Source organism: Vicia villosa, linkage group LG6, assembly GCF_029867415.1.
Source record: "Vicia villosa cultivar HV-30 ecotype Madison, WI linkage group LG6, Vvil1.0, whole genome shotgun sequence".
NCBI lineage: Eukaryota > Viridiplantae > Streptophyta > Magnoliopsida > Fabales > Fabaceae > Vicia > Vicia villosa.
The window spans coordinates 37,483,487-37,496,283 of record NC_081185.1 but is presented as its reverse complement, the minus strand read 5'-3'; the positions used below and the strand labels follow the sequence as shown (position 1 = coordinate 37,496,283).

The window sequence follows — 12,797 nt, the reverse complement described above, 5'->3', positions numbered from 1 at the left end:
TGGATGGAGATTGATCCTCAATAAATTCCCAACTAGAGATCAACTAGTGAAAAGAAAAAATTATTGGCAAAGATAGTCGAAATAGCAGAAGTTGTGTTTTGTGTTTTCAGATGGATGAAGATAAGCAACATTTGTTTTATGATTGCTAAGTCTCTAGAAGAATGTGTTTCATGTTCTTGCTTCTCTTTTGTGTGGTTTTTCTCTAATGGTTCTATCAACTTATAATAATTATTCATTACATTCAAATTATTATTATTATTTTTTATATATTTTTTATTTTTATGTTAGTTTTTCTCTAATTTTGTTATGAATTCTATTATATTTTCTCTATATAAAATTTTAAACCATTATTTTTTTATTTATTACATTGTAACAAATATTTAATAATAAATTAATTTATGTATTCAAAAGTTATTATCAACACATAATTTATTTTGTATCGAGAGTTTAAACATGAATCAAGTATACTTAATTTTTTTAACTTTATGTGATAAATTATAACTTTTTAATAACTCAATATTATAAATTGTATTTTCAAAAAAAAAATATTTATAAATTTTTTACTTTTAAATATCATATTATTTATATAAAATTGTAAAGAATAAAAATATAAATTACTATTAAAAGTATTTTCTTCCCCTCGTAAAGTATATATATATATATATATATATATATATATATATATATATATATATATATATATATATATATATATATATATATATATATATATATATATATATATATATATATATATATATATTCGCTTGTAACTTCATTTCGAATACATATTTTTTAAAATAAACCGTTAGATTGAAACATAATATTATATCTATAAATTTTGAGATTAGTCTAGGATGATTTACTATGTCATTATAAATTAAAAAATAAATAAATAAATTTCAAACTTTATAATATAATCTATATGATATTAAATTTCAATTTAATTGTTAATTTTAAAAGATATTTATTCGAAATAAAATTACGAACGAATATAATAGTGTAACTCTTCGGATAAAACTTAATCCCTCCTCATATAAAGGAAGAATATGAGAAGAGATCAAATTAATATCAACTTGAATTTTGGTTGATAAATTCTTCCCTTTTCTCCTCTCTATTAAAATTCCTTTCCGGCTCTTTCGTTTAATTTGAACCAAAGAGAACTTAATTGTTGTTATGAATAAATATTATTGTGGATGTCCATATGTATTCTAATCTTTCATCTTCATATTCCCTATTAAGTGGTATAGTAAGGTTATAATTTTTCACCTTCCTAATGTCCTATAAATAAGGTCCACTTTGCAATGTAAATAATACTTCTTGAAGAAGATAATAGAACACCACTTTCTCTCTTACTTTCTCTACTTCATCTCTATATTATTTTTGTTAATTTCATAACACGTTATCAGCACGAAGCTCTCAGGTATGTTTTTCTTTATTTGATTTAGTTTCAAGCTATTGTATGTTATTTGATTAGGATAATATCAATTATAATTTCCATACATCCTAGAAGGATTGCAGGAAGAATACTAAAATATCCCAAAAGGATTTCATAAAGATTTTTTGATTTATCGATCTAAAATTTTATAACTTGTAATATGCTCATTAAAAGATTGTCATTCTAGAAGAATGACACACATAATTTTAATGCATCCTAGAAGGATGATTATATTTTTTAGATCATTGTTTATAACAGATTATTTATATTGTTTCTGAAGAACTTATCAATCATCCCTGAAGGATAGTAAAACAAATTAATTATATGATGATATAATTTTAGTAATATGATTTTGTATGACTAAATATGTTTAATTTTTCAAGGGATAATTTTTTGATAATTATATGATCATATGTTCATATGAATGTATTTGATTAAAGTGTTTAATAATGAAATACTATTATATTGGTTTTGACTTATATTGGAGGTATCGAATATCTTTGTATTACAGAACACAATTTGGACAGAAAATGTGTAATAGAAAAGCTACCTTCTTTTTCCTCAGGCTTGTACTAAACTTATATCAGTACAATTTAAGCACATGTCATTGTAAACCAGTAGTTTACAAATTACACTTTGTGAGATTTTGGATCGAACTCTAGTATGGCCGAAGGGTAGCTTCTTGGTTCGACAGGGTTAAGCATGATGTCGAAGGTTGTTCACATGCTTGTGTCGAAGATGCTAGGGTTGTTAGCATGTTAAATTAGGTTTTAGTGTTTAAACCCTAATTTGTTAAGTTAGCTTGTTTATTAAGTTGGCTTGTGTAATGGGCCTTGTGGAAAAAGCCCATTAGTTAGTATGTTAGGTTTTATTATAAATAGCATACTAGTCTCTCATCATTGCTAAGCTGCAAATCCTAATTTAGGGTGAGAGAGGTTATTTGTTATTCTTGTAAACTTGTAATCTTGTTTTAAGAGAAAGTAAAAGAATAGCAGTTATAACCAATTCTTGTGTTCTTATTCTCTTCCCTAATTCCCTATTATACTTTGTTATTGGTATCGTTTTTCACAACAAATTGGTGCGGTGAGCGTGGAGAAGATGCCGTCAACAAAGTATGAGATTGAAAAGTTCACCGGAGTGAATGATTTCGGTCTGTGGCGCTTGAAGATGAAAGCCCTACTGGTTCAGCAGGGTTGTTTGGAAGCGTTGAAGGGAGAGGCAGCCATGAATGCTGCATTAACGGCAGCGGAGAAGACGACTATGATTGAGAAGGCACACAGCGCAATTTTGTTGAGCCTTGGTGATAAGGTTCTCAGGCAGGTATCAAAGGAGACGACGGCATCAGGGTTATGGGTGAAACTTGAAAGTTTGTATATGACCAAATCGCTGGTAAATCGACTCTACCTGAAGCAAGCTTTGTATTCATTCAAGATGATTGAAGACAAAGTATTGGCTGAGCAGTTGGATATGTTCAACAAGCTGATTCTTGATCTTGAAAATATTGATGTGAAGATCGATGATGAAGATCAAGCGCTGTTACTATTGTGTTCTTTGCCTCGATCACATGCTCACTTCAAAGAAACTCTCTTGTATGGAAGGGAGTCCCTGACGTTTGAAGAAGTTCAATCAGCCTTGTACTCTAAGGACTTGAATGAACGAAAGGAGCATAAACCCTCGACTGTTGGCGAAGGTTTGGCCGTTAAAGGAAAACTCTTACGAAAGGATGGTAAGTTCGACAAGAAGAAAGGCAAAAGCCAGTCGAAGTCTTACAGTGGCGAAGCATCTGGCATTCGATGCTATCATTGTAAAAAGGAGGGTCACACAAGAAAGGTGTGCCCTGAACGCTTGAAATATCATGGAGGTAAGGATAATGGCAACGCTGCCATTGTTCAAGATGATTTCGAATCATCTGATGTTCTTGTGGTTTCAAGCAGTGACTCTAAGAAGGAGTGGATTATGGATTCAGGTTGCACTTGGCACATGACTCCAAACAAAGACTTGTTCGAGGAATTATGTGATCAAGATGGTGGATCCGTATTGCTGGGAAACAACAAGGCTTGCAAGATTGCAGGTATTGGATCTATTAGATTCAAGCTCCATGATGAGTCAATAAGGTTGTTGACTGAAGTCAGGTTTGTTCCTGATTTGAAGAGAAATCTGCTTTCTCTTGGTGAATTCGACAAGAAAGGATATGTTTTCCAAGGAGAGAAAAGTATCCTAAGAGTCATGAAGGGTTCGAAGGAAGTCTTGAGAGGCGTGAAAAAACAAGGCTTGTATACCCTTGAGGCTGAAGTTGTAAGTGGTTCGACAAATGTTGTATCCACGAAACCTTTGTCGAAGACAGAAATCTGGCACATGAGATTGGGCCATGTCAGTGAAAGGGGTCTGGTCGAATTAGGGAAACAAAATCTGCTTGGTGGAGACAAAGTCGAAAAGCTGAAGTTTTGTGAACCCTGTGTACTTGGAAAATCTTGCAGAGTGAAGTTCAACAAAGGCAAACAAAGAACACATGGATCCCTTGATTACATCCATGCTGATCTTTGGGGGCCTGCAAGGTGTCCATCACATTCAGGAGCAAGGTATTTTCTATCCATAGTAGATGATTATTCCAGAAAATTATGGGTATTCATCCAGAAGACTAAGGATGAAACTTTTGAGAATTTCAAAAGTTGGAAGACTCTGGTTGAAAATCAGACTGGCAGAAAGGTCAAGAGGTTGAGAACCGACAATGGCCTTGAATTTTGCAATGAGGCATTCGACAGTTTTTGTGCTGCCTCTGGTATTGCAAGGCATAGAACTACTGCAGGTACTCCACAGCAAAATGGTTTGGCTGAAAGGTTTAATCGAACTATTTTGGAGAGAGTCAGATGCATGTTGACTAGTGCGGGGTTAACAAAGGTGTTCTGGGCTGAGGCTGTTTCGACAGCAACATATCTGATAAACAGATGTCCTTCGACAGCGTTAGATATGAAGACACCTGAAGAAGTTTGGTCGGGACATCCACCAGATCTCGACAAACTGAGAGTATTTGGCTGCGTAGCCTATGCTCACATTAGGCAAGACAAGGTCGAACCTAGAGCTCTGAAATGCATGTTCATGGGATACCCTGAAGGAGTCAAAGCTTATAGGCTATGGTGCCTAGAGCTAGGTCACAAGAGGTGTATCACCAGTCGAGATGTAGTTTTCAATGAAGCTGAAATGGCTTTTAAGAAAACTGATGATGTTGGTCGAAGTACAGAAACATCTGACGAAGAGCTGGAACAGGTAGAGATTCCTGTTGAGGTGGAGCATGTTGATGCTGAATTGCATGTCCCTGATGAAGTCGAAGAAGAAGCAGAAGATGCTGAGGAAGTTGAGGAAACTGACGATGACTACCTATTGTCGAGAGATAGGTCGAGAAGAGTCATCAAACCACCTCAGAGACTTGGGTATGCAGATCTTATAGCTTATGCATTAATCTCTGCCAGTGAGGTTCTTGATGATGAACCTAGAGATTATAAGGAAGTTATGAGGAGTCAAAATAAGACTGAATGGCTGAAGGCCATGGATGATGAGATGAAATCTCTTCATGATAATCACACTTGGGAACTGATCAAGAAACCTGCTGGGGCAAGGTTAGTCAGCTGTAAATGGATTTTCAAAGTTAAGGAAGAAATTGAAGGAGTGACGTCGAAAAGATATAAGGCAAGGTTAGTCGCAAGGGGTTTCACTCAGAAAGAAGGTGTCGACTTCAATGATGTGTTTTCTCCTGTTGTGAAGCATAGGTCCATTCGAATGTTGCTTGCCATGGTGGCACAGTTCGATCTTGAACTGGAACAAATGGATGTGAAGACTGCGTTCTTGTATGGTGATTTAGATGAAACGATCCTGATGAGGCAACCTGAAGGGTATGTCGAAAAGGGGAAGGAAGATTATGTGTGCAAGTTAAAGAGATCTTTGTATGGGCTGAAACAATCTCCTCGACAGTGGAATAGGAGATTCGACAAGTTCATGGCACTCATAAGTTTCATTAGAAGTCAGTTCGACCACTGTGTTTACTTCAGATTTCGACCTGGTAATTCATTTGTTATTTTGTTGCTTTATGTGGATGATATTCTCATAGCAAGCAACAGTGTCGAAGATGTGATGAGGGTGAAGGCTGAACTCAATAAGGAGTTCGATATGAAGGATTTGGGAGCTGCTTCCAGGATTCTTGGAATTGACATTCGAAGAGATAGAAAGAAGTCGAAGTTATGCCTATCTCAAGAGGCATATCTACGGAAGATTCTTGAAAAGTTTGGTATGTCGAATTCGAAGCCAGTTGTGACTCCAACAAACCCTCAATTCAAGCTGAGTATTGATCAGTGTCCCAGTACTGATGTGGAAAGAGCCTATATGAATAGCATCCCATATGCTAATATAGTTGGTTCTTTGATGTATGCTATGGTTTGTACTAGACCCGACATAGCATACGCAGTAAGTCTTGTAAGCAGGTACATGGCGAATCCTGGAAAGGCTCACTGGCAAGCATTGAAGTGGATTTTAAGGTACATAAATGGGTCTCTGAATAGAGTCCTAATTTATGGTGGAGCCTTGGGTGAAGATGGTAAAGCAGTAATCGAAGGATATGTCGACTCTGATTATGCAGGTTGTATGGATTCCAGGAAATCTATTTCTGGATATGTTTTCACTATGTTTGGCACAGCAATTAGTTGGAAAGCAACACTTCAGAAGGTTGTTGCTCTATCAACCACTGAAGCGGAGTACATTGCATTAACTGAAGCTGTGAAAGAAGCATTGTGGCTTGAAGGTTTTGCGAAGGAGCTGAAACTTCAAGGTCGAGGTATCACTGTTAAATGTGATAGTCAAAGTGCAATACACCTGTCGAAGAATTCAGCCTATCATGAGCGAACTAAGCACATTGATGTGAGGCTGCATTTCGTCAGAGGAGTAATCGAGCGTGGAGAAGTCCAAGTGCTGAAGGTTTCGACTGAAGACAATGCTGCTGATATGATCACCAAGACATTGCCGAGTTGCAAGTTTTTCCACTGTATGCAGTTGATAAAGCTGCATGAAGAAAGCTAGTCTGTTCCTTGACGTTGTAGAGTTAGGTCCAAGGTGGAGATTTGTGAGATTTTGGATCGAACTCTAGTATGGCCGAAGGGTAGCTTCTTGGTTCGACAGGGTTAAGCATGATGTCGAAGGTTGTTCACATGCTTGTGTCGAAGATGCTAGGGTTGTTAGCATGTTAAATTAGGTTTTAGTGTTTAAACCCTAATTTGTTAAGTTAGCTTGTTTATTAAGTTGGCTTGTGTAATGGGCCTTGTGGAAAAAGCCCATTAGTTAGTATGTTAGGTTTTATTATAAATAGCATACTAGTCTCTCATCATTGCTAAGCTGCAAATCCTAATTTAGGGTGAGAGAGGTTATTTGTTATTCTTGTAAACTTGTAATCTTGTTTTAAGAGAAAGTAAAAGAATAGCAGTTATAACCAATTCTTGTGTTCTTATTCTCTTCCCTAATTCCCTATTATACTTTGTTATTGGTATCGTTTTTCACAACACACTTAAATGTGTTGTTGGTAAAACCGGTTGGGTCATTTCGGATATAATATGATGCGAATAATTTGTATTGAAGAACCCAGAGTTTCTTCAATCCAGTCAATATTTGTGTGTTTCTAAAGGAAAATAAAAATTTGAGAAATTGCATTTTTATGACATTAATTGTTGCATCGACTAACCTATCATGCATATGTCTCTACTCACAACCAGAAGTTTGTGAAACTATTTTCTCAACTAATTAGACAAAATCTGGTTTTCTGGATTTTTTAGAAATTCCTGTATAAGTATCACATATATTATTAAAATTGATATTGAATATCATGTAATATATGTTCATAAAAAGAAAATGGACTCGAAGATCCATTCTTTAGACGTCTAAAGTTAATTATATGGTTGATACTTATGAGATTATCAATTCTAAATTATATATTTGAAACACCCAATGTATGATATTAAGATATTTATTCGCATTAAGCCAACAAGCTACTATATCTTAGTCCTCCCTAATTTATTCTAATATCTCTCATCTAAGTGAACATTTGGATGTGTTGTGTATATTCCAATTGCTCCAATATAATACATTAAGATGAGTCATGAAAGAATATTGGAAAAATATAATTAATATGAATCTCAATTTTGAGGATATAATTTGAGAAAATAATCAAATACTTGATTGCAGCCCAGTAGGCTGATTATCACTTGATAAATTAATTTTCCCAATATTAGGGGGAGGGAAATGAACAGCTGAAATCATGAACAAGAAGTTCAAATGAACAAGTTAAAATAAATTGTTGTCTTGATCCTCGTACAAATCAATATGAACAAAAAGTTCAAAATATTATTCATTTGCAAAGTTTATGAAATAAATTATTAGCTGGTAATACTCCACTCAAAGTGGGTTCTCCTATTGGATAATATAATATTGCAAATGAGTTATTGTTGCGCCTGAAGCGTGGTATGAAAGTCGGTTCCAATGTTAAAAGTCCTCTACTAAGAAAAGAAACTAAAGATGACCCAAGTGAGGATATGAAAATGCTAAGAGCACTTTGACCTAATTTAATTTTCAGTTCCAGAAGAACAAATCAAGTACTTGAAATATGAAATAAAGAGATCTCGATAAATTATGTCATGGATGAAATGGAATGGAACCGAAATTGAGATAACCAAATAAAGTCAATATTGACAATATCTTTGTATACAATATAGCGCTAAAAGTGATCAACGATAACGAGGATCATGAGTCAAAGTCTATTAAAAATTGTAGACTAAGTGAGAATTGGCCAAAATAAATATACTCAATTGAAGAAGAATTAAACTCACTTTACAAGTGACTCACTTTTGGACCTGTAGTCCGACCACCTCAAGGTGTGAAACTAATTGGATATAAATGAGTTTTTGTGCAAAAGAAAAATAAGAATGATATAAAGTTTTATTTATTGCTCAATAATTTTCACAAAGACCTAAGATTGATTTTGATAAAACATATTCACTTGTAGTGGATTCAATCGATTTTTGATAATTAATTAGCCTTGTAACACATGAAGGGCTTAATTTGAACATGATGGATGTAATGACATCTTATTTATATGGTTCACTAAATAGTGACATTTACGTGAAACTCCTTGAAGGGTTCAATATACCAAAGGCACGTAATTGTGGATCTCGAGAAAACTACTACATCAAATTGAACAAGTCTCTTTATGGGCTGAAAAAATCTGGATGCATGTGATATAATCGCCTCAGTGAATATTTACTAAATGATGAATATACTAATAACTCAATTTGTCCTTGTATTTTCATAAAATGATGTGGAAAAATATTTGCAATAATAGTTGTCTATGTGGATGACATAAGTATTATTGGAACTCTTGAAGAGATTCCAAAAACTATAAATTGCTTAAATAAAGAGTTTGAGATGAAGGACCTAGAAAAGACAAAATATGTCTAGGTTTGCAAATTGAGCATGTGGACAAAAGAATATTTGTACATCAAGAAGGCTATATAGAAAAATGTTGAAATGATTATATATGGACAAATGTCACATATTGCCTACTCAAATATGCTTGTTAGATCATTAGATGTGGAGAAAGATCTTTTAAGGCCTCGAGAAAAGGATAAAAAATTGCTTGGTCCTGAAGTACCATATCTTAGTGCAATTGGAGTACTAATGCACGTTGCTAAATTTACACATCATGATATATCATTTGCGGTCAATCTATTAGCAAGATAGAATTATTCACCTACACGAAGAAATTGGAAAGCGATCAAACATATACTTCGTTATCTTAGAGATGCAGGTTACTTGTCAGATTCAGACAATGGTAGATCAGAAAGAGGCTATTTATTTACATGTGATGGTACAATCATTTCATGGAGATCTATAAAACAAATCATGGCAACAACTTCATAAAATCCTGCATAACTATTAGCACTACATGAAGTCACTTCGAAGAAGACATTTTAAGCAGCAACTACAAAGAATATCCTCAATGGACATCCAGGGGGAGTGTTATGAATAAATATTATTGTGGATGTCCATATGTATTGTAATCTTTCATCTTCATATTCCCTATTAAGTGGTATAGTAAGGTTATGATTTTTCACCTTCCTAATGTCCTATAAATAAGGTCCACTTTGCAATGTAAATAATACTTCTTGAAGAAGATAATAGAACACCACTTTCTCTCTTACTTTCTCTACTTCATCTCTATATTATTTTTGTTAATTTCATAACAATTGTTGAATTTTATAAGCAAGTTGCATTTTTCAGCAGCTTAATTTGAATGAAATAACACGTTGTACCTAGGGGTGTAAGTGGTTCATAAAAAACCAATTAAACCGACAATCCAAGCCAAACCAAACCGAAATAAAATCGATTGTTTATGGTTCGGTTCTAAAACCGAACCGAACCAATAAAAACTGACGTGGTTTGGTTCGGTTCTCGGTTTTAGTTTTTAGGAACCGCCAAACCGATGAACCGAACCAATAGAAATAATTATGCTCCAAATCCTTTATTCCACCCTTCATTAAACTCAAATTTTGTACTTTTCCAACCATTCTCCATCTTTGTTTTCACTTTCTTCCTTTAAGCAAAACACACATTTAAAACTAAACTCCAAAACATATAAAGTAAAAATTATAAGACACAAAAACTTGCTTTCACTAAACTACTTCTCTAGTTGTCTACCTCAAATGTTTCTCTCACTATCGCCACTATGATATGTTATGGTATCATTCTTCGGGTTCAAATTCTCTTCATTAATTTTCATATTTGTTTTTACTTTTCTGATTTCTTCTTCAACAAAACTCCTTTTAGTCTTGTTACAAAATAGTTTTTATGTGTATTTAAGGCGGAAACATGTTAATTGATGTGTGTTTTTCTATATTCTATTACTAAACTTTCAAATCTATTTCCAACATTCCGATGTCAAGATTCAACTTTTATAGTGAATCTATTTCATTATGCAATGAAACTATGTCATTGTTTCATATATGGATTAAGTGCAACTTGTAAGTTGTTTGAAAAATTAGAGCATCAAATAAATGACATGAAATGTATTATTTTAAAAAATAATAGCATAAAATATACCGAAAAATACAATATTAAAAAATACATTGATGAATATAATGTTTGAAAAAATATTAAAAACCGACCAACCAAACCAACCCAAACCGAACCAAACTGATTAGTTTGGTTCGGTTCTATTTTTGAAAAATATTAAAAACCGAACCAAACCAAACCGATGAAGATATTATTGGTTCGGACCTTTGTTTGACCAAAAACCGGTCCAAACCGATCCGATTACACCCCCTAGTTGTACCCGAACAAATAAAATAAAATTATTGACATCGGTCCATCGCCGAGAGTTCCGAAACATTGTCTCTTCATCTCTTCCTCCTTTCTTAGAATCTTCTTCCCAGCAAAACCCATCACCTCCATCTCAAACTTCCCCCAAAAAAACCCAAATCTCACCACAAATTCACACCAATGTCACTCGTTTCCTTCGCCCTAACAGGCACAGGTTTCATCCTCATAGGCTCTCTCCAATCCCTCTTAACTTCCCAATCCAACAAACTCAACAAACTCAACAAACTCTTCCACATCACTCTCTCAATCTTCACCTCTTTCATCACACTATCCTCCATCATTTCAATTCTCATCTCCCACACCTCAAACGACGCCGTCGCGTTACCGCTTCATCTCCAAACCCTACCAATCTCATCACTCTTCCTAATCCACTCACTCCTCTCACTCTTTCTTCCTTTTCTCCCTTCGCCTCTGCTTAACCTAATCATCGCCTTCGGTTTCGCGGAAGAGTTTCTTTTATTTTATCTTCAACGAAAAGATCCTACCGGAATCGAGAATCGGTATTACGATCTGTTGTTAGTTCCTATTGCTGTTTGTGTTTTCTCTACTTTGCTTGAATTGGGATCTTACGAATCCAATGTCCCGAAATTGGGACGGGGGATCGGGCTTATTTTGCAAGGGACTTGGTTTGTTCAAATGGGATTGTCTCTGTTTTCGTCGAATTTTGTTGCGGAAGGGTGTAACTTGCATTCTGTTAGTAAAGGGAATTATAGTTTGAGATGTAAGGGGCATCCTGAGTATCATAGAGCTAGAGCGATTGCGACGCTGCAGTTTAATTGTCATCTTGCTCTTATGGTTGTTGTGCTTGTTGCTTTTTATTCATTTACTTGTGGCAAAATCGGAGATTTGGGTCGTAATTCGACTGAGGGTTTGAAGTATACGCCGCTTGGTGCTGAGATGCATTCTTTGGATAATTCCGTGGAGAATTTTACGTTGGATTCAGATGAGGAGGAGGAGGAGGTTAAGGATGGTAATGCGGGGAGCGAGAAGGTGATCAATGGTGTTAGTGGTAATTCTTCTTATCATTGAAACTTGAACTTGTTTGTTGTGTTTTAGATTTGGGTAAAAGCAATGGGACGGGTTAGTTTACTTTGTGTAGAGGGGTTTTTGATTTCTAGTTGGGTTTTGGGTGTGTATCTATGTAATATAATGTTGTTGGCTTCAAATAATATGTGATTTTTAATAGTGTTGATAAGTGTGGGCCGTAGAAAACAACTGGTTTTTCAAATTCTGCTATGCAATAGTGATCTATAATGACACTTTAGCTGTTTCTTTTACAACATTTGGTACTAAATCGTGTAGCATAAAATAATAGTGATTTGTTCAAATTCCTCAAAATTGTAGCGCCAACATTTGGTACTTAACAACACTAGTTTCTATTATATTTGATTCCTTGAGTTTTCCCATATGATTTCTATGATTCAGTGTACTTGTTATACATAAATGAAGGATATAATATGCATTTTAGAAAAACTTGTAGATGTCAAACTACAATAGAAAAGATAAGATGAATGGTGAAAAATAGACTTAGGTGGTTTAGGCATGTAGAGAGAAGACCGGGAGATTCCGTGGTAAGGAAAGTAGATTTTGTGGAGATGAGTCAAACAGTTAGAGGTAGAGGAAGACCTAGGAAAACTATAAGAGAGGTTATTATAAAATATTTCGAGATTAACGATTTGGATAAAAGCATGGTTCTGGATAGAACATTATGGCGGAAGTTGATCCCCGTAGTCGACTTTGTTGTTGTAAGTAGATGCCAAACTTACTTGCTTGGTTCTAAATCGTGGTTATGGCATCAATGCAAATCTTAATATTGTGGAAAAATGTGAGCATATATAGACGATGAGCTGCAATTGTGATGCTGTTGCAGAGGCATTTAAAACATTTACATTACAATTATGGCCTGCAATTTAGAACAATGCTTACTAGTTTACAATCCCGGATACATAAA

The 12,797-nt window shown here is 34.6% G+C and overlaps 1 protein-coding gene across 1 annotated transcript; it reads left to right on the top strand.

Moving 5' to 3' along the window:
- The first annotated feature begins 10,815 nt into the window (after window positions 1–10,815).
- Window positions 10,816–12,126, top strand: LOC131609117 (uncharacterized). Its single transcript, XM_058880772.1, has one exon. It carries the CDS (start codon window positions 10,967–10,969, stop codon window positions 11,873–11,875), a length of 909 nt encoding a protein of 302 aa, XP_058736755.1. The 5' UTR covers window positions 10,816–10,966; the 3' UTR covers window positions 11,876–12,126.
- The last annotated feature ends 671 nt before the right edge of the window (window positions 12,127–12,797 follow it).

Coding starts and splice junctions, on each gene's coding strand:
- LOC131609117 (XM_058880772.1), top strand. CDS start 10,967: ATGTCACTCGTTTCCTTCGCCCTAACAGGCACAGGTTTCATCCTCATA.